Consider the following 22942-nt stretch of genomic DNA (forward strand, 5'->3'; position numbering starts at 1 on the left):
TATAGGGTGATAGACATTTACTCATTTATTAAATCCTCTTTTTGTCTTGAGGCATCCACAAGAGATCCCCACTGCTTCCAGTCTGCGGCCTTTTTGGTTAGGGTTCCCCGGGTTAGGTCTTCCCCTTCAGGTCTCCAGCGTAGGGCAATTGCAGTGTGCACGTCTAGTGGTAGTCTGCACACAGGTTAAGACATCAAATATATTAACTATATATACCTTTTCTTTCCACGTTTGAAAATGAAAGCACACAGAGTACAAGTACTTCATTTATTTACAGTTTTTAAAGTACACAAATACAGTGGCAAATACAAATGAGAGAAAGTAATATTATTTCAGAGCTGGTAGCTTAGTTAATTACACATAGAAGGGTGAGTCAGTGATTGACCAAACTGCCCATGGGTTAAACCATAGGATAAAATGACTAGTCAGGAATCAGGCCTGCATTAAAATGGTTCTATAAGGGTGAACCATGGTAATGATTCAGCTGTGCAGACCCTAAAAATACACATTTTGTTGACTGAGGTTGAGTTGAATATCCCAAACTCTTGCTCCACACTCTTTGCTGAAGATCAGTAGAGATTTGGCGTGTTACTCTGTCCAGGTGTTGCTGAAGCATGTCAGATCTTACAAAGCATGGATAGGTATTTAACGTATCAGCTAACCAGATGTTATAGCGATCTCATGCCCGACAGCAGTCGATGTGGCACGCAATCATTGGTTGATGCATGCAACGTCTGAACAGGGTAACGCGACCATTGAGTTGAACGTCAAAGACCATAGCCCACCCAAGAGAAGTGTCAATCGGTTAATGTATCAGGAGATACAAAGTAAACACAGATGTTTAGTTAAGTGCACGTGCCTCTGCTTGTAGCCACATCAGTGCAGCACCATTTTATTTCTCAAAACATGTAAAAATAACACCAGTGTTCACATCATGGAGACAATAAGAAAATATAAAAATGTCAGTTCACAATCAAACAAAATCATTGTTAAATGGCTGCTATTTTAAACTGACACTGGTAAGTCTCTGTGAGTGCTCTCAATTTGTGAATTTGAGGCACTCCAACTAAAACAATCCTGCACTTCATCTTTTTGGACAGACGCAGCACAAGCATGGGCACGGACAATGATTATGACAGCCCAAAACTGGACCGAACCAGACCGATTATAGGACAGTGATGTCACACTTTTGAGCAGACCCAATTTAAGAAACCCAACCCAAATTCACCTCAAAAAGTAAACATCTATAATACATGTATTTCACAGCTTAGAAATATTACAAATAACAGGAATTGAGCATGTAGATCTGTACAGTAGTCCATGAGAGACTGTCTTGGTTGGGGAGAAAAGGAAACCTTTACGGGGCCCTCCTATACATATACAACTTGAGCAACTTTGACCATAAAACCCCATCTAGAAATACAGATGAGAATTTCAGATGTGATTTAGAGTTAAAACCCCACATATCAGCAGTTGAAAGGGAGGCCGATTGTTAAAACATGCAAATAGTATGTATTACAAATGGCTTTAGAGTTACAGACCAGAGCTGTGAAAACAATAGAAAACCAACTGGTGGTCAGAGAAAACAGATCTGTAAATAAGTACAAATGAAAAGCAGTACACCCAAAACGACCCATTTAAAACAGAGCCTCAATCTTGGATCAGCTCTTTTCATATCAGATTTATAATGTAGTGATGTACAGTGGGAGTAGAAATGAGTGTCTTTATTGACAAAGTGCCATGTATGAGGAGTAGTAACCACGGCAATAACGGTGGCAGTTGTTGTTGTTCCGTTTGTCGTTTCGGTCTTAAAAGAACTCGTTTAGATCGCCATCACAGCGAAGACCAGTCTCTGCACAGGCATGGAAAATGTCTCTGGGAAAAGAGGTCGCAGATGTGGCACTTATTTCCAAGTTTTTTTATCGAAACAATTGAGAGTACAGAGAAAGCTAGAAAGAGAGCATAGAGGGAAGAGAGAGACCGAGTGGGCAAGGAACAAGATAACTAGTGTGAAAGAAAGGAACAACCAGACACTGCCAGGTCAGGAGAGAGGTGGTCTTCCGATGTTTTCTGTAGTAGCTAGCGAGTTGGCTGCCGATTGGTTGAGCCAGGCTTGGTGCAGTCCTCTTCTGTGCCAGTGGCATTGTGGGTCTTGTCTCATCGAGGTGCTGCAGAGTGGAGGCCACCAGGAATCATGCCAGACACCAACTGAGGGGAGAAGAGAGAGGGGAGGGGTCAACTTTTATACTCTCATACATTTACAGCAGGCGGGGATCTCTACTCTCGCTTCTCTGCATGCAATCTCCATCTTATCATTAAATATACTGAACTATACTTACATTATTACTCAATTTCATCTACACAACACTGCACTTAAGTTGAAATAAAAATACCAGACTTGAAACATCAGAAGTTTCAAAACCATATCATGCATGAAGGCCTGACAATAGATGAATATTGTCACATTGATCAGCAGAAACAGCAGTATTTCCATGTAGTGCAGAAGATATGCTGAGGGTGATACATAGTGTGAGAGATGAAGGCAAGCAGCGATGGGCCACATGGCCTCAGTCTGGTGTGTCATTCACTCATCAGAACAAGAAAGCATATACTGCATTTAGTTTTCAGACATAGCAAATCTAAACTTTAGCTTGGTGATAATTTCCAGAGACCTATGAAAAACCATGCAGCATTGAGCAGTGGTAAAAGCCAAGGGAGATAAGGGTTTGAAGGACACACACCCACCCCTCTATAGGTAAGACTGGGGAGTTAGGAGCAGGATAGGAACCAATGCAGTCACATGCTGGAGAATGTCAGACAGGCATCACCACAGTCCAACCACTGCAACAAGTCACAAGCACTGTGCTGAGGATAGGTCACAGAGCTAGGTAGGGTAACAGCCAGAAATAGCAGAAACACTGGTTCCACACGTTTGTTTGTTATCACAAGGTTGGAATGCACTGCTCCAGTTCTCAAGGGAGACAGTGTCAGATGCATCAGAATAACTGAGGCATCTGGTCCAATAGGACCTGGCAAGTCAGGCTCATTGAATGATCAATACGCTATGAAAGGGAATAGGCTGGCCAGCTGACTAACAAAAAGTAGTTCCTTTTGTCATCAGCTGTTAACATTGAAGCTACTTGTCTCAACTCCCTTTCATAGCGTATATCAGAGAGGAACGAGAGCCTGCAGACAGACAGTACTTCCCATTAGGACTGGAGGTGTGCATCCCTGGTACTTTAGAACCCAGCGCCAGCCTCAGCGGGACTCACCCAGTGTGGCCATCGGGCCATCACACAAGGATATGGCGAGCATCTAGTTGGCGTGATTGTCGAAGGGAATGCTATTCTGAGGTTAGGGGAGGGAGAGAGAAGGCCATAGGTCAAGTCAGACAACTGGATCTGGGTCTGTAGTATGGCATGCTTACTATAACACACCAATGTGTGGGAGATAAAAACTACAACTCTCATGATCACCTAGTGGAAACGTAAAGAGATCGCCAAGGAGAATAGGGCGATGTTGCCTAAGGAGAGTGGGGATATTTCATTATAGTGTCCTCTTCAGTACCCTCAATCCTGGGGTGAATTTCCCTCTGTGCATCTTTTCCTTTAGTCTTGTTTGGCAGACTAAAGCCAGGGCCCTTTACTTAGCTAGTTGAAGTGCCTCCCTCCAATAAACATCTTCATGTTTATTCATGTCTTGAATCATGTTGATGCAAGCCAGGCCTTACTGATGCATTCCTAGACTTACAGCTAGCTACTCCTTATTGAGATCCAAAGTCAAGAGACATTCCTGTTTAGGTTTTGCCTATAGACAACTTTATTGGTTCTGTTCTCCATATTCCTCTGGAGGGGTGGGTCATGATGGGCGGTGGTCGTATGAGGTCAGGGGTGTTCTGGTGAGGGCCGAGAGGGTGCATCTGGGGTTGGGACGAGCTTGTACCTGTGAGGTGGACATGCGAGAGGTGTCCTGGTGTCCCGTCAGGTCGGACGAGGAGACGTTAACTGGAGCTCCTCGGTGAAGCCGCATGCTCACTTTTCTCTCTCGTTCCATACCGGACGCCGGTCGTGGAGACATGTTGGCTAGAGGAGAGAGAAAGAGACAGGAGAAACAAATACAGTGGGGCAAAAAAGTATTTAGTCAGCCACCAATTGTGCAAGTTCTCCCACTTAAAAAGATGAGAGAGGCCTGTCATTTTCATCATAGGTACACTTCAAGATTTCTGGCTCTCACAGACCTGTAACTTCTTCTTTAAGAGGCTCCTCTGTCCTGTTTGAACTTGTTATCAGTATAAAAGACACCTGTCCACAACCTCAAACAGTCACACTCAAAACTCCACTATGGCCAAGACCAAAGAGCTGTCAAAGGACACCAGAAACACAATTGTAGACCTGCACCAGGCTGGGAAGACTGAATCTGCAATAGGTAAGCAGCTTGGTTTGAAGAAATCAACTGTGGGAGCAATTATTACGAAATGGAAGACATACAAGACCACTGATAATCTCCCTCGATCTGGGGCTCCACGCAAGATCTCACCCCGTGGGGTCAAAATAATCACAAGAACGTTTAACAAAACTCCCAGAACCACAGGGGGGGGCCTAGTGAATGGCCTGCAGAGAGCTGGGACCAAAGTAACAAAGCCTACCATCAGTAACACACTACGCCGCCAGGGACTCAAATCCTGCAGTGCCAGACGTGTCCCCCTGCTTAAGCCAGTACATGTCCAGGCCCGTCTGAAGTTTGCTAGAGAGCATTTGGATGATCCAGAAGAAGATTGGGAGAATGTCATATGGTCAGATGAAACCAAAATATAACTTTTTGGTAAAAACTCAACTCATCGTGTTTGGAGGACAAAGAATGCTGAGTTGCATCCAAAGAACACCATATCTACTGTGAAGCATGGGGGTGGAAACATCATGCTTTGGGGCTGTTTTTCTGCAAAGGGACCAGGACGACTGATCCGTGTAAAGGAAAGAATGAATGGGGCCATGTATCGTGAGATTGAGTGAAAACCTCCTTCCATCAGCAAGGGCATTGAAGATGAAACGTGGCTGGGTCTTTCAGCATGACAATGATCCCAAACACACCGCCCGGGCAACGAAGGAGTAGCTTCGTAAGAAGCATTTCAAGGTCCTGGAGTGGCCTAGCCAGTCTCCAGATCTCAACCCCATAGAAAATCTTTGGAGGGAGTTGAAAGTCCATGTTGCCCAGCAACAGCCCTGCTCTAGAGGAGATCTGCATGGAAGAATGGGCTAAAATACCAGCAACAGTGTGTGAAAACCTTGTGAAGACTTACAGAAAACGTTTTACCTCTGTCATTGCCAACAAAGGGTATATAACAAAGTATTGAGATAAACTTTTGTTATTGATCAAATACTTATTTTCCACCATAATTTGCAAATAAATTCATAAAAAAATCCTACAATGTGATTTTCTGGATTGTTTTCCCTCATTTTGTCTGTTGTAGTTGAAATTACAGGCCTCTCATCTTTTTAAGTGGGAGAACTTGCACAATTGGTGGCTGACTAAATACTTTTTTGCTCCACTGTACATACTTCATACTAGACCCTTATGTTGAGGGACTAGTTTTACCCCAATACAGTGGCCAGAAACACATGGTTTACAGGCCACATCAGGCCTGAAATTCACATTTATGATGGCTTGCAAAGTAATGTGTAATTCCAATTGGAATTCAGCCAGAGTGGGAACATCAACATTAGGAATTTGTATTCACTCAACTTTTATTCAGAATGACTGCCAGGGTTGGGAAGACTAAAATATGAGTATCAAATGCATTTAAACTGGACAACCATTTCAGTAATGTGTGCAATACATTCAAGTAACACATTGGATTAGTTTAGAAAAATGTATGGAATTTATATTTGAGTAGCACAACATTAATCAATGTACAAAACCTCCCCCCACAATTTTTTTTAATCACCTGCATTGAGCATGCTGGGAAACATGATGGCTGTGGTTTAAATACTTTTTTGCCCCACTGTACTTCCTGACCATGACAAGAGACAATAACATTATTATGTAAACCATATATCAAAGTGTGAGAGAGAGAGAGACACTAACCTGTGTGTGAGGTGGGTGTGAGGGGTGTAGGTGGCGCCGGATCCTGTGTTCCTCGGGGTCGTCCTGAGGCGGCCGGGAGTCCCCTGGCCCCAGGATTTCTGCCGTGTCTCAGCCTATTCTCTCTGTCCCTCCGCTCCCGCTCCGCCTCCTCCGCTGCACGGTTGGCCCCCTTGGAATTAGGGGCAGTCAGAGGGGTAGAAATGGAGACTAGATCAGAAAACTGCCACTGAGGTACCATTGGCTAATTGTTAAGAGGATTATTAAGATGTGCAATAAAAACAGTATATGTTTAATAGATTGTTAATCAACAATGAATAGAGGCAGTACTCACAAACTTGAGCATGTTCCAGTCAAAGACGTAGTCGTAGGAGAAGCCTTGTCTGTGGAACAGGTTTCTGAACAGTTGTCTCAGGTACGAGTAGTCCGGCTTGTCATCGAACCGCAGAGAGCGACAGAAGTTCAGGTAGGTGGAGAACTCCGCTGTGAGGAGGGAGAAAAGTGTTAGAATCCTTTATTATCATCCTGTAGGGAAATTACTTCATCTTTTATTTTACAGGGTCACAGCATGGCCTCTGAAGAGGTACAGAAACATTACAGACAATCAAATGGACAAAGACAATCCTACACTGTCATAGATATCCATACCTAAGCACAGAGTAGGAGTGTGTTTGTACAAATCAACTATGCTAAAACCAGGAATGATAAATCAGACTACTTACAGGGGTATCCCTTGCAGAGCACCTCGATAGGGGTGGACATCTTCTTCTCACTGATGCGTTCGTACTTCTGCCTCTTGGTGGCGGCCTTGAGTCCCTGCCAGGGCAGAGAGCCCAGGTTGAAGTACATCAGGACGTAACCAAGAGACTCCAGGTCATCACGACGAGACTGCTCTGTAGAGAGAGGGAGGGAAGGAGAAAGTCACACACTGGCCCTGTTTGAATAGTGTGTGTGTGAGATCAATGTCCAGGTGTGTGTATGCAACCTACCTATCCCCAGGTGTGTGTTGATGGATGCGTAGCGTGCCGTGCCGGTCAGGTTCTTGTTCTCGCGGTAGGGGATGTGCTGGTGTGTGCGGGCGTCACGGTACTTCTTGGCCAGGCCAAAGTCAATGATGTACACCAGGTTGCCCTTCTTGCCCAGGCCCATCAGGAAGTTGTCAGGCTTCACATCTCTGTGGATGAAGTTCTTAGAGTGGATGTACTCAATACGGCTGATCTGAAAAATAGTTTTTTTTCCACATACATAAGAGCAGGAGTGGACACTACTCCTCCTGGAGCGCTTTACTTTGCGCTTCTAATCTGCTAACAAATAATAGCTAGCGAACATGCAAGCAAATTTCATAGCATATAGTGGTCATAACTTCAGAAGATACAAGTGGCCCTAATAGTCAGTATAAGAGCGGAATATTTCATGCTGTTGGTGAACACCCGCTCCGTCAGTTGTGTCTCACCATCTGGTCAGCCAGCAGCAGGACAGTCTTGAGGCTGAACTTGCGGGAGCAGAAGTTGAACAGGTCCTCCAGACTGGGGCCTAGCAGCTCCATCACCATCACGTTGTAGTCTCCCTCTGCTCCACACCACTTTATTGTAGGGATGCCCACTGTTATGGAAGAAACACACATGGGAGGTTTTCTAAACCCATCTCTAGTTCACTTAAATGACATTCTGTATTGGGTTTAATGTGATTTCCTGTGTGGTGTTTCTCTGGCTCTGTGATCAGATGACAGGTTCCACTGAGTCCACTCTCTCAGGCTGCTGGCTGGCATGACTGGACTGACTGACTCATGTGGATGACTGCCTGGTTGTCCAGCGATGTGAAAACCACATTAAAATGGGGGAAGGTGGGGTGGGGGGAGCACGAGAGCAATGGAGGGGGTAGATAGGAGAGAAAGAGGAGAGGAGTAGGGAGAGATAGACCAGGACTGAGAGCCCACAGCAAGGCCCATGTATAATGGTTTAGACCCAGGTCTCACCTCCTCCCTGCATCATCTTGTAGATCTTGCTCTCGATGTGGAGCTGTGGGTGCTTGGTCTTCACACATTCCAGCTTGATGGCCACCTCCTCTCCCACTGAGATGTCTGTGCCTGGGGGACAAAGAGAAGGACTATCGATAAAAATGTATGGAGATGAATAGAGAGCAGTCAATTACTGATTTTGGTTCACAGAGCATGATTTATGCTTAGAAATGTTTATGGCCTGGATGTTTTTTTCCTGACCACGAAGGGAGGGGAAACTGGTCCCTTGTGATGTGCATGTCCCTGCTGACTGAGCATTGCAGCACAGACGGGGGGGATACACAGTGCATTCAAAAAGTATTCAGACTAGGGTTGCAAAGGGTCAGAAATTTTCTGGTAAATTTCCAAAGATTTCCCAGACATTTTCCATGGGAAGTTAAGCCCGGGAATTTTGCTTAAATTCATTGAAAAAGTTTGGTTAAACTATCTCCAATTCAATGGAATTGCAACCCTCTGCATACACAGTTCATTCTTCCAACACATGTACAGCTGATTCTTAAGATCTTGCACACTAATGAGATGCTATTGAGCCCACACTACTACACTGTCTGAGCCAAGGACTACATGCTTTCTGGCAAGTTTTGATTACAATACTGGGTGGGGTGAACATATTTTATATGACATACATGATTTTTTGTTAACTAGTAAATAGTAGCCTACAGCAAAGTGTGTTTAAATCATTTCTAACTTGTTAAATTCTGCTAGTTAGTTCTTGCTACCATGTGGGTTTTAGCTTGCTTGAGCCTGCTAACTGAGGAGTGTTAATTCACCTGTTTTCATACATATTTCATAAAAATAAAAAAAATCTTACAAAGGAGTTGTTTAATCTAACTGCTTAACTATTTATCTGTACATGGAATTGTATCTGTTTTTTTGTTGCTATTTTATTCCCCATCTTTACATGAAAATGTCACGAGCACTATCTAATGTGTGGAGACATTTCACTACAGCTAATGTAGAAGGAAAAGCTGTGTACATTTGCAAATACTGTGCATAATCCTATGTGAAGAATGCAACAAAGATGCAGAATCAGCTGGCCAAGTGCATAAAGTTCCCTCAGCACTCACAACATCTGACAAGTCCCTCTACTTCTATTCAAGGTGAAAATTATGAATCAGATACCTTATCGATAGCAACAGCTCATGGTCCTCCTGGAATCAGAAGTTTTTTTGACTCAATGGAGGAACATAGTCAGAGAAATGCTGATGAATGTCTTGCTCGAGCTGTGTATGGAACTGGGTCAGCTCTGATGCTCACAGGCAAGATTGGAAGAGATTTCTGAATATTCTCCACCCAGCATACACCCCTCCAACCAGACAGGCTTTATCTACTAACTTGCTGGATGCAACGTTCAACCGAGTTCAAGCAAATCATAGAGAAAGCAGACTGTATTGCAATCATCTCTGATGGGTGGTCGAATGTTCGTGGGCAAGGAATAATGAACTACATCATCTCCACCCCTCAACCAGTATTCTACAAGAGCACAGACAAGGGACAACAGAACAGGGAAGGGGAGTAGAGAGTGAGTCGAGGCCCATCCCTCCCTGCACAGTGGTTGTCACTAGTTACCAGAGACAGAAAATACAAATGGGCAAAATTATACAAATTAATATAAACAGAAATTAGCTTTCTGGTCTTAAAAAGTTAGGCATGAGGTCAACAGTGTGGTTAAGGTTAAAATCAGATTTTAAGAAGATAAATTGTAGAAATAGCCATTATTATGACTTTGTGGCTGTGGTCATTTGTGTTGACCCTGCCCAGCAGCAGTGAAAACGTAAATTCAGAGTGACTTGACCAGCTATAGAGGGCCAGCAGAGCATTACCCAGGACCATGAAATTATGTTTAATATGTGAAAAATGGTCCAAGGTGTTACATAAGACTCAGCTTGAAGAGTTACAATGTAAAACACACCTAGCCTGTTACTTTAGTACTGAGCCTACTTCTCTTTGCTTACATTAGGCTTACAGTCCATGTATGACTCAGACCATCTCCTGAAAAGCACTTAACACCTCCATGCACACACACACAATAACATGTCGAATGAATCATACATGTGGTTACATAAAGGGGAATGCATTAGTCCACACTGGAGAGCAGAGCAGAGAGGGAAATACAGCTGACTGGAGCTTCCCCTCTGTGTGTAGGAGGGTTCACCACACACCTGCGTGTGCCCCCCCCCAAACTGACACCGGAGGAGTACGCAGGAACACACAGGTGACCTAGGATGGGGGCAAATCCACCCCTCGCTGACATTATATTGTCTGTCCCATTACAATGGGCACTTAGGACTGACATAATTCATAATGGTTTAGCCTTCCAAAACATGGATTACTTCATGTGCATTGAAAAAAATCTACAGAATTGGCAGTCAAGTCTGTATGCTCTAGCAATTAAACACATTTGAACAAATTGTACTTCATGTGTACTTCAAACTATATGAACTCAACATAGTTCTATTGGTGTCAGAATGTTTTAATGTTTCAATATTTTCTAGAGGCTTAATGAAGAGGCAGGCAGCCTAGGAGAGATAAAGATGTTCTAGGCCTGGTTATACAATCCAGCTAGGGTGTCAAAAGGAAACAACCACACCATATCCTTAGTGGTTTGGAGCAGTGGTGTGGGCTGGATGACCTTTTTAGAGGTTTACTCCTCTTAAAACATCTACTCAGCCCTACACGATTCATGTCTGTTGAGTTGGAACATTGAACTTCAATGGAGTTAGACATGCGGTTTCTCATCTGCATACTTGACCTCGATTGGTTGACCCGTCATCATATGTTGCTTGTTTGTTGTTCTTAAAGCGCTTTGAGATTCTATGAAAAGCACTATAGAAGTTTAATGACTTATACATGTGCAACATAATTCATATATCGACCATAACTGCAGCCATGTAAGAACATAGAAATCATATACTTTTCCCAGTCATTGTCTCTGAACCCAAAAATGCACAAACAGTGCATTTAACAACTCAAAGACGGGAATAACATTTGCCACAAAATGTTTCCAGTCAGTATCCAAATGACCCAACCCTTTCAAAACAAAACATCCAACAACAAGCAACTGAGAAGCAAGTCAAGCAGCCTTTTGGCCTTACATGGGGTTTAGAACTATTTGTTTAGAAAAGGGGAAGAGGTGGCGGGATGGGGTTTGGAGCTGTGACTCGTGACAGGCTAGTACAGACAGACAGGACATAGTAGGGCAGTAGTAGGCGTTAAACATCTGACAGGCGGTTTGTGAAACAACGACATGGCTGTTAGAAACTTTGCAGATGTCATCCCCATCAACAATAAGCTCTTTCTGCTGTATACACTAACTGCCATGTGCTACAGTAGTGCCAAGAAGCTGGACAATTGTGTCGAACCCTGTTGCTGGATGAGATGTGCTCCTGCTTCAACTCAACCAGAGGAATTCATACAGTCACCTGAAAACGCATACAACGAGGATAGGACATACACCAAATTCAGAAACTCTATAAGGCCCTGTAAAAACCCATTTAGCATTTAACATAGGAATACTCCTCCCTATAACACATAGGAAAACATGACTCCACGAATCATACCAGCATTATGACAACAGTTACAGTTATGGCATGACAAGATTCAAACTCACTCATACAAAAACAAGAAGTGTTCAGTGACCTTTATGACAAAAGTATGTGTAAGCTAAACCCTGGAGGTGATGATAACACATTAGAATGTAATTTCAGTTGACTGATGATTATGGACCACTGCAAAAAACAGAGGGCCCAGTCTCTAAACACACACTAAAACACACCACACAAGCAACAGTCAACACAACTGCTAAGGGGAGTTGGCCCCTGCCAAGACTGAGTGACAAATGGTTGAAACTAGCCACAACAATGCATTTCAGCAGTTACCTTAAACTAGACAGAAATACTGTCATTCATAGTAGCTTGCCTAAATTCTAAGACAGCCACAGCAAACAAAGACTCAGCAAACAAATGGAAGCTACAGGAGAGTAAGTACACTTGTACTGTGACTATAAAATGGGTAACTAGTTCAGAACTTCACTATGCTTCATCCTAAAAAATGTGGGCAAGTGCCACTGCCTGGAGGGCAGAGCAGAGAACAGGGTATTTGGCTAGCTCTACTGCAGCAAGCGAACTGCCCTTCATCCCTTGAAATTTGACAGATGGGATGTATATTGGCAAACTCAGTTGGGGTGGGTGACTTGTTCTTCAGTATGTAAGTGAACTCTATTTAAAAATAAATCATTAAAACGCCTCTATCCATCCATGATCCAGCAGGGTCATGCCTATTGCTGTTTGAAAACCAAACCTTTAGTAGACATGAATAACAATCAAGCAGTTTCCAGATTACATTGACTAGCTAGGTAGTCATCTCTGTATTAATAATGACAATTAGGCCTACCTGCTTGGCTTCAGCTGTCCTGTTGTTTTGTGAAACTGTCATGGGCTTTGCTTGGATAGAGGCATCTCAATTTGACAAGCTAACTTAGCTAGATAACGTTAGCTGGTTAGTGGCTATTCTAACGTTATTTCCTCATACTGACTGTATATAACTAGTTAACGTTACTGGTTTGCCAAAGGGACAAGAGGTGCTGAAAATTGACAGCTTGTTTTATGTTATTCACAATCCAAGCAACATGGTTAAAGTACAACGTAATGTTGCGATAGTAAGCTAGTTTATCAGGTTAGTGACGGTGTTTGGTAGCTAGTACAGTAGCTAACGTTAGCTAGATTAAATGTTCAATTGACAGTACCTAGCTAGCTAACTAACTAGCATGCGGTAACGTTATTGTATAGCTAATATTGTTGAGAATTTAGCTAACTAACGTTACTCACCTAAATAGATGTCTCCAAAGGATCCACTTCCAATTTTCCTTCCCAGCCTGTATCGGTTTCCCACTCTTAATTCCATGGTTCAATGTTATTCTTACGAAGCAATCTTCAGAATGTGTTGTTTTGAAAAATCCACCCGGGTGTTTTTGCTCTCTTTGGTTACCTAACCACCCCAAATATCACCTTACTTTGCTGCTATACAAACTCCTTTATTCAGACGCCCCCCTACCCTGAATAATAGAAGATTATTAAATTCCTTCTGTAACAATCCAACTTTCACCATCCCTTTTATACCTATGTCTTTTTCAGAACACAACGATATTGCTATTGCCAAAAGCTCAGAACGCGTAGACTATGTTCTTGCTTTTTAAAATGTACTCTTTCCCGAAATGAAGCAGGATGGAGACGGATTTTGATGGAAGCTTCTTCCCCACTGTAGGATTGTCCTCCGTTGTGGACTGGCTGTTACTCGCCTGTGACATCACTTGTCCTAGCAACCCTGCGCAGATCACATAAAAAGGGACGGTGCATGGGTCTTTGGAAATTATAAATTATTCTAGTGTTTAAACCTACATTGTATCAAGAAAGACAAGATTGATACACCAAATAAAAAAATCAACCCAAGAATACTAAAGACATACTAACATGTTTATAAACAGGACTTCTACAGTCTTTTCATTATAAAAATCAATATGGGCAATGATGGTGAAACTGAAAAAAGTGAGAGTCTGGTCACACAGTATGTTGAAGTTGCCCCAACTAAGGCCATTAAGTGTCCCAAATGGCACAATATTCCTTATTGTGTGTACTACTCTTGACCAGAGACCTAAGGGTCATGGTCAAAAGTAGACAACTGGGGAGGAGGGTGCCATTGGGGATGGAGAGACTGATGTAAGGTGTTATGTGGTTCCTCCTAATTAGGTTAGGATTTTTGGCTCCCACTGGGGTGATGTCACAGTGGCTAAGGCAGGGATGTACTGTGACCTGAATTTGAGGCCAAATCAACAGAGAGGACAACAACAGAAAGCAAACACAGGTGTACCAACGTATGTACTCATGAAAACACACACACACACACACACACACACACACACACACACACACACACACACACACACACACACACACACACACACACACACACACACACACACACACACACACACACACACACACACACACACACACACACACACATAAACAAACAGATAGAGATAGACAAGTTATATCAGGGATAAATCCTGTCTTGCTCTCTCTCAGTAATCCTGTGACACAGCCACTCGTCTGGGGCTGAATAGACCAAAATACCCTAAATATACAGGATTATTTAGTAAGGGAGCAGGAAAAAGGCCAAATGAATCCATAAACCTTGCATGACCTAGTTGTTTGTTGGCTATTGTGCTGGGGGAGCTTGCAGGTTGTATTAGTTGGTAGACACATCCATTACTTTCGAACAGTATCAGTTCTTGTTCTACTCAGAATTAAATATTCAAATTGCAGTAAAAAACTGATGATGAAGCCTGTATGCATAAAATAAAACATATCCTTCCTGCTGTGGATGGAGCATGAGAGAGGTGGAAGTAGTTTGATAAGCTCACTCTCTCTCTTGCGGCAACATCTCTGAAGACTGCAGTTATTTCTGCTAAGTAGGGAACTGGGTCAGCAGCAAACATTTCCTTGGGACATATTATCTGAAGGGATGCATGTAGGATAGACACAAATCACTGGCCCATGCCCACAGCTCTGTGCAGGGTCAGGAGAAGCAAATTACCACAGGCTCCTATTCATACTCTGTCTACTGCTCATATAGGGATGGCTCATATGGTGTTTTGTTCAAAATAGAAACATTTAGTTATTCATTTATTCACATTAGTCATGTTTTCCCATTTTCCTACTTCAATAGTATTTATTTTGATTTCTGGACTCTTGTTCAAGATGCCTAACCAAGTCAGGTGATTGAGATCACACATCCCACTGGGCACACACCGGTTGAATCAACATTGTTTCCACGTTTTTTCAATGAAATTAGTGGGATGCTGAGATATGGTTGTGTCGTGCATGTGAATACATTTGTGTGTGCGTGTGTATACATTTGTGTTTGTGTGTGTGTATACATTTGTGTGTGTGTGCGTGTGTATACATTTGTGCGTGTGTGTGTATACATTTGTGCGTGTGTGTATACATTTGTGTGTATGCGTGTGTATACATTTGCCTGTGTCTCAGGCACAGGAAAACCATCCTAAAAACTTCAATAGGCCTCATTGTACAGTACACACAGTGCCTTCAGAAAGGATTCAGGTCCCTTGACTTTTTCCATATTTTGTTACGTTACAGCCTTATTCTAAAATGGATTAAATAAAAATAAATCCTCAGCAATCTACATAACGACAAAGCGAAAAGAGAAATACCTTATTTACGTAAGTATTCAGACCCTTCGCTATGAGACTCGAAATAGAACTCAGGTGCATCCTGTTTTCACTGATCATCCTTGAGATGTTTCTACAACTTGATTGGAGTCCATCTGTGGTAAATTCAATTGGTTGGACGTGATTTGGAAAGGCACACACTGGTCTATATATCCCACAGTTGACAGTGCACGTCAGAGCAAAAACCAAGCCATGAGGTCAAATGAATTGTCCGTAGAAGTCTGAGACAAGATTGTGTCAAAGCACAGATCTGGGAAAGGGTACCACAAAATGTCTGGGAGTAGTCAGGATTGAGGGAAAGATGAACGGAGCAAAGTATAGAGAGATCCTTGATAAAAACCTGCTCCAGAGCACTCAGGACCTCAGACTGGGGCCAAGCATCAGTACAGGTGCATCAAAGCTGGGACCGAAAGAGACTGAAAAATAGCTTCCATCTCAAGGCCATCAGACTGTTGAACAGCCATCACTAACATAGAGGCTGCTGCATACATACAAACTTGAAATCATTGGCCACTTTTATAAATGGATCACTAGTCACTTTAATAATGGCACTTTAAAAATGTTTACATGTCTTTCATTAGTCATCTCACATATATATATATATATATATATATATATATATATAATATATATATATATATATACTGTATTGTATACCATCTATTGCATCTTGCCTATGTCACTCGGTCATTGCTCATCAATATATTTATATGTATATATCCTTATCCCATTCCTTTATTTACATTAGTGTGTATTAGCTAGGTGTTGTAGAATTGTTAGATTACTTGTTAGATATTGCTGCACAACTAGAAGCACAAGAATTTCGCTACACTCGCAATAACATCTGCTAACCATGTGTATTTGATTTGAGGTTCCAAGACAGCTCAGGAGTGGCATCGGTACAAGTCTCTGAATGTACTTGAGCGGCCCAGCCAAAGTCCGATCGAAGATCTCTGGAGAGACCTGAAAATGGTGGTGCAGCAACACTCCCCATCCAACCTGACAGAGCATTAGAGGATCTGCAAAGAAGAATGGGAGAAACTTCCCAAATACAGGTGTGCCAAGCTAATAGCATATCCAATAATACTCTATGCAGTAATCGCTGCCAAAGGTGATTCCACAAAGTACTGAGCAAAGGGTCTGAATACTTACGTAAATGTGTTATTTCAGTTTTTTAATACACATTTGCAAACATTTCTAAAAAACTGTTTTTCCTTTGTCATTATGGGGTATTGTGTGTAGATTGATGAGGGAAAAAAAGCAATTTAATAAATTTTAGAATAAGGGTGTAACGTAAAAAACTGTGGGAAAAGTCATGGGGTTTGAATACTTTCCAACTGTATATTGCATACTGAACAACAACTGAGTAAAAATAGAATTCTCACAATGTAAATGTCAATTGTATTTCAAAACTTTCTAAGAATGTCAAAAACATACATTGAAAATTATGGAAATAAGATTCATTGTCAATATGATGTTTGTATTGCTCAGGAACAGACAGACAAGTTTTCACTCATGACAGCTGTCAAAGTCCTGGAGGCAACGCCCACTAATCTGAAGAGCGCTTGTGATTTTTGTGATTGGTCACATATGGACCAATCCCTGAAGCTGTTCAGGCACAATTTCTATAGTTTGGGCCACTCACATGGCAGCACTGTTGTTGTTTGGATTGTGTAACGTGTGCTGCACGTGTTTGACAATGCGCGGAGCAGAAGGAGGGAAAGAGAAAGAACAGAGAGAAAAAAAGACAATGTGTAGCTGTAGAAAGAATTTCATAACCGAAACTTGCATGATAGATTTAATCAGTATTAAGATGTTTCTAGGTATTTAGCCAAATCTGATGTAACGTTTAATAAAATGATTTCTTTCGGTAGCCTAAATAGTTTCATTGCATATACAGCCAAACCAATTGTTTTTCATTCTTTATTTGATTAACCTCATCAAACAAACAGTTAATAGCCTACAGAGTAATGCATGTTTGTGATGTGGTCTTATGTGGAAAGGTTTTCTCATTGACCCAAGACTCAGGACAACTACTATAAGCCCCTGACAATTAGCTAGTGTATGCACAAATAAACACACCACTGCTGCACGTGTTGGAATGCCTGCCAATGTGAGGTAAACTAATCCAATCATACTTTCAGCACTTCCCCTCATGAAAACAATAGGCTGCCATGTAATCTATATTTATGACAACTGAATGATTCTGGGACATAGGCCCACACTCATGTCTAGACACCTGTTGTGGATCACACCAGTACTGATGAATAACGTGTTAACCTTTCAAAACACAACTTCAGAAAAACACTGTGGAGTGTTTCCTGTCTACCAATGCTTGAATTGGTCAGGAGCTCACTGGAGATGAGTTCCAGCACCTCTCGTTTTCTACTGCTTGAGATCCTGTTCCTCTTTTGGAGTATTAGCTCATTCTTAAATGGAATAAGTTTGGAAACACCAAGACTCTTTCTTCCTAGAGCTGGCTGCTCAGCCAAACTGAGCAATCGGGGGAGGACCTTGGTCAAGGAGGTGACCAAAAACCTGATGGTAACCTAACAAACATGGAAAAAGTCAAGGGGTCTGAATACTTTCCAAAGACACTGTAATTACCAAAGTCTAGATTTGGTATCACTTATACTGAACAAAAATATAAACACAACATGTTGGTCCCATTTTTTATGTGCTGAAGTAAATGATCCCGAAATGTTCCATAGGCACAAAAACGTATTTCTCTCAAATTCTGTGCACAAATTCGTTTACATCCCTTTTAGTGCACATTTCTTCTTCGCCAAGATAATCCATCCACCTGTCAAGTGTGGCATATCAAGAAACTGTGCTGGGTACAATTTAAAGGCCACTCTACAATGTGCAGTTTTGTCACACAACACAATGCCACAGATGTCTCAAGTTTTGAGGGAGCGTGTAATTGGCATGCTGACCGCAGGAACGCCCACCAGAGCTGTTGCCAGATAATTGAATGTTCATTTCTCTACCATAAGCCACCTCCGTCGTTTTAGAGAATTTGTCAGTTCGTCTTATTGGCCTCACAACCGCAGATGAAGTATAACCACGCCAGCCCAGGACCTTCACATCTGGCTTCTTCACCTGCGGGACTGTCTGAGACCATCCACTCGGACAGCTGATGAAACTGAGGAGTATTTCTGTCAGTAATGAAGCCCTTTTGTGGGGAAAAACTCATTCCGATTGGCTATGCCTGGCTCCCCTGTGGGCTCCCCCATGGCTGAGCCCATGCACAGTCATGTGAAATCCATAGATTATGGCCTAATTTATTTATTTCAATTGACTGATTTTCATGTGAACTGTAACTCAGTATAATCATAAAATGATTGCACGTTGCGTTTATATTTCTGTTCAGTATACAATTGGGGAAAGAGTTGTTTTGATCACACATCAGCACAAAGACCTTTGTTAGAACATTGTGTACTGAAGTTGTCATAGGAGATGAAAGGACAGAACTGCAGCGCTTACATACGGTGTAGGGTGAAGTTGCTCTAGACACTGATATTGGATCAGTGTTCCCTACTAATGATTAAGGTTGTGATTGGGGAAAGGGAAGCTGATCCTAGATCTGTACCTAGGGTATACTTCCCAAGAACGCTTACATACAGTGACATTAATCACATCACAAACATCTTTAGGTTTTTACTGGAATTTATTTAGTTATAAAACGTTTTTTTTTTTTTTACAAAACAAATAGAAAAAAATGTAAATATGAAAACAATGACAAAGACTGTAATTTGGATAATAACAAGAAAAGGCAGCCGTAAAATGTGAATAAAAAACAACAACCATCCACAGTTGGGAAGGGAGGGGGGGGGTGAGATATTAAGCACATCTAACACAGGATCAAATAATGTCTGGGTAGGTGATAAGAAAAAGGCATAGACCGTGGGCTGTTTCAATGACTGTCCAAAATAGCACCCTATTCCCTATTTAGTGCACTATTTTTGATCAAAGACCATATATGGAATACGGTGCCATTTGGGAAGCACACAATGTGAATGTATAGACTGTACATCAAGCTGAATACAAAAGTGCACAGTAATCATCCAGAAGGTCACGTTTCTCTGATCTCATTATGTGCTTTTGATAACTGAGATTGATATTATACTTGGATTACAGCTCTATGTAGTAGTGAATGATAATAATAATATTATTGTTGTTCATATGTCAAATGTACACTCAGGGAATGTTGATGTACTGGGTCCTGTTTTCTATCCTGAGTGCCAGTCTGTTTATGTTATCATGCCAACTCTCTGTCACTCATTGTGATGCCAAACATTTGGCACCACAATGACAGTGATTAAGATGGCAAGAGCACAGATCTGGGACCAGCCTAGCTGTTTTCTCCATCCTCCAAATAATGTCCAGGACTTATTTGTAATTTAACTTCAAAGCAACAAGGTTGGATTGACCCAAAAACAGCTGCCTGACTGTCTATAAATTAGATTACATTAGTTAACATTTCTTAAAAATCAATTCATTCATTAGCTTGATGTAACATTGAGGCTTCATCAGCACATTATCATGATAATAAGTATTTAGTGTCATCAAAGCAGTATGATGTAGTCTACTAGTCTATTGTTGCGCAACAATTAGTACCGTTTGCTTTACATCATAGGCCCTTACCACTCAGGTTCTACAACTGACGCATATGACACATTGGTTGTGATACAACTGATATTTTTGTGATACAACAGTTTGTCTGCACAAAAAAATGTGTATACAACTATTGTGCGGTGAGAGTCCACAACGCTTGTGTAATTATTTTTACAGAGTAAAATTATTGTGCCAAATCATTTGTACAACCTGAGTGTGTACAGAGCCATAGTAGCAGTCAGTGGTGGCCACTGGACGGTCACTCACAGGAACACTTGAGCAGTGGAAACGAGGGAAACAAGAGGAGCAAGGAAGAACAGTCACAGTGTGTCTGAAATGGCAACCTATTCCCCATATAGTGCACTACTTTTGACCAGGGCCACTTGGGGGCCATTTTGGACTCACTCACAGACAGAAGAGTCATCTTTGGAGAATGTGATGGTGAGGTATTCAATTCTCTTGTCTAGGGGCATCATCCATCCTATTAGTGTCTCTCTCTGTAATCAGCACAAGGAAAAGCTAGGTCTCTGGGTTCAACATACAGCCAGTGTGGAGGTGGGGGTCATGTGTAAGCCTCCTGTGCCAATCAGGAGCATGAAGGTGGAGATTGGAGAGGCCAGTTTTGTCCAGTCCAGTCCAGTCCAGTCCAGTCCAGTCCAGTCTAGTCTAGTCCACATTCTCAGGGTCAGCTGGTCAAGGTAGTGCTGGTGTTGGTGGGTCCTGTGTAAGAAAACCCTGGGTCGTGTCCATTAGGCAACAAACATTGCTAAATGTTTTCCATTCCATGCCCTAATGAACATGACCCTAGAGTGGCAGGCTAGTAGGCCCTCAGTGCCTGCGGGTGCGCTGGCCTCCGGTGCCCGTGGTGGTGACGTAGAGTAGGGGCTGGGGCTGGCGCAGCTGGGACACACGCTTCAGGTTGCTCAGATGGACTGGGGAGGACTCTGTGATGGGGCCTGTAAAAAGCATTAGAGCCCTGTTTACGAACAGTACAGTATGTCGATATATTTCATTAGCTACACAGTAAGGAGATAAGCCAATATCCAAGGGCAATTCATCCAATTTGTCCTGATGGTGGTGCTGTGGGTGCCATAGGCCTTGAACCCCACCATGGATGTTTGCAGCAATATTTTGTATTTTTTAATCTAGAGGTGTAGGAAAAGGGAGGCTGACCTGTTTGGTGGTTGTTGTGGGGAAGCCGGACCTTGGTGAGAGGAGGGACCCCCCTGTGCTGTGGGCGTTGCAGGGGGGCCTGGGGCTGTCCGTTGATGTGGAGGTGGGGGTCTGAAGTGCTGTCCAGTGGGCGGACACGTTGGGCTGCCATGGTCTTAGACTGAGACAGCTGAGCAGGGGGAGGGATTGAGAAGTGTGTTAGGGCTGATATCATGTAGGCTATGTACTGTAACATTGTCTGCGGTTGGAGCCCCTTTTTATGTCTAGACTTTATACTTTCCTCTCTTTATATATTTATGTCTATGTAGACTTTATACTTTCCTCTCTTTATATATCTATATAGACTTTATATGTCAATCAATCAATAAATCAATCAATCAATCAATCAATCACAGCTGCTGATGACTCTACTAACATATATTACTGAATAATAAAATCCTTCTAAGGGAGCTAGATAATGAACACGCTACTTACTGCTTGACCTGTGACCTCGAATGAGCGGGAGCGTCTCTTCCGGCGGCGAGCCTCGAAGTCCTGCTCACGCAGGGTGGGGTTTGGGTTCTTGGGGGCGGGCTGGCGGTTGCGTGGGCGTGTCCAGGTGCCCTGGGAGCCAGGCCCCTCCCCTGTGCTGCTGGATAGGTTCTCATCTGAGGTGGCGTGGCGGAGCTCGGGGCTGGGCTGCCGGCCGCGAAGCAGGGCCAGGCCCCTAGGGGGCGCCTCACTCAGAGACAGGCTGCTCTTGTGCTTCTTGGGGTCCAGGGGGGAGGGAGGAGGGGGCAGCCTCAGGGCGTCCACTTCCAGGGCTTTGGAGCGGCGGCAAGCAGCCTTCACTGCGATGTTGTGGATTCCTTTGAGGATCTGCTGCCTCTCTGTTGAATCAAGGGAGACATTTGATTAGTAGGAAATCGAGACAGAGGTTCTACTATGAACACATCTAGTACACCAGCATCCTGAAGATATCAAAATATAAACGTTATTCTCCCCAATCGTCCCTAGATTATATAACGGCTATATTCTGTATTCGATCAGTTTGTGGTCTGTGCCCACAACTACAGATGTTGGATCTTAATTTGATCACACTGTTGCAGGAGTACTTTCCTGCAATGCAGAAAAATAAAACTTGTAGTGTATTTAAGGTTTAAAAATGCTTCTAAAGTTTGTAATTTCCACTTTGAAATTTCAGACTTGATTTTCCTTTACGACAAATGTATCAATCTCTACAAAAATGTCCATTAATTATAGTCACATAATAATTCACATGACCTGTTGTAGCAAACTGACCGCTGTAGCAAACTGGCTCAAATTAAGATCCTACATCTGTACCCAAAGTACTCCCTATTCCGTAACACTCCTGTCTGCTGTAGCCATTGGGGGTCACTTACCCTTGCGTGTGAGGGGGACATCCTGGCCCGTCTCACTGCTCTCAGGGGAGGAATCCAGGTGACTGCTGACACTGTGGCTGAGGTGGCAGTAGCTCAGAGTGGTCTCTGGAGCCAATGGCTGCAGCTGTAGAGGACAGAGGAGAGGGGACATGTGGCATTATACTCACACTCTCATAGGGGAGTATGTACATATGAAACCTGGTAGAAATGTTGCCTCCATTACTATGGAGTCTCCACACTTCAGGTGTAATGGAAACAGCTGTATCGGCCCTAGTATATATCACAGTGTGGATGGTACGGGGTTCTCACCTCTCTGTTCCCCTGGCCGTTGATGTGGATGGGAGGAGGGGTCATCACAGCAGAATGTTTCATCTGTCTGGCATGGGGAATGCTCTTAAACACCCGGTTGTTGTCTCTGTGAGAGGG

General features: G+C 42.8%; 1 protein-coding gene, 1 long non-coding RNA gene and 1 pseudogene across 6 annotated transcripts; 1 reads left to right on the forward strand and 2 right to left on the reverse strand.

The window, feature by feature from the left end:
* Positions 1–253: 253 nt before the first annotated feature.
* Positions 254–13404, reverse strand: LOC124040223 (casein kinase I-like). Of its 5 annotated transcripts, none has more exons than XM_046357189.1 (10): positions 12922–13404; positions 8054–8164; positions 7532–7680; positions 7068–7296; positions 6801–6971; positions 6413–6561; positions 6082–6268; positions 3943–4082; positions 3273–3343; positions 254–2208 (listed from the first exon to the last, which is right to left on the reverse strand). In XM_046357189.1, the coding sequence occupies exons 1-9, from the start codon at positions 12995–12997 to the stop codon at positions 3293–3295; spliced, it is 1263 nt and encodes a 420-aa protein (XP_046213145.1). In that variant the 5' UTR covers positions 12998–13404; the 3' UTR covers positions 254–2208; positions 3273–3292. The 5 variants fall into 5 exon arrangements, with proteins under 5 accessions (XP_046213145.1, XP_046213148.1, XP_046213149.1 ...); XM_046357192.1 differs by having other exon boundaries at positions 3273–3348; positions 12922–13403; XM_046357193.1 differs by having other exon boundaries at positions 3273–3348; positions 6082–6250; positions 12922–13402.
* Positions 12182–17093, forward strand: LOC124040224. The gene is made up of 3 exons (XR_006839696.1): positions 12182–12301; positions 13840–13954; positions 16216–17093. It is a non-coding gene; the product is annotated as an uncharacterized LOC124040224 (long non-coding RNA).
* Positions 17094–18966: 1873 nt separating this feature from the next.
* Positions 18967–22942, reverse strand: part of LOC124040225 — an 81834-nt pseudogene continuing 77858 nt past the window's right edge.

The sequence above is a fragment of the Oncorhynchus gorbuscha genome, linkage group LG07, assembly GCF_021184085.1.
Source record: "Oncorhynchus gorbuscha isolate QuinsamMale2020 ecotype Even-year linkage group LG07, OgorEven_v1.0, whole genome shotgun sequence".
Lineage (NCBI taxonomy): Eukaryota > Metazoa > Chordata > Actinopteri > Salmoniformes > Salmonidae > Oncorhynchus > Oncorhynchus gorbuscha.

What these genes read in the sequence shown, in the direction of transcription:
- LOC124040223 (XM_046357189.1), bottom strand. Translation starts at nt 12,997, where the DNA reads ATGGAATTAAGAGTGGGAAACCGATACAGGCTGGGAAGGAAAATTGGA. An exon ending in CAAGATGATGCAGGGAGGAG is followed by an intron (nt 7,681 to 8,053) that starts GTGAGACCTGGG and finishes CTTCCATAACAG; the next exon opens with TGGGCATCCCTACAATAAAG. An exon ending in ACTGGAACATGCTCAAGTTT is followed by an intron (nt 6,269 to 6,412) that starts GTGAGTACTGCC and finishes TCTACCCCTCTG; the next exon opens with ACTGCCCCTAATTCCAAGGG.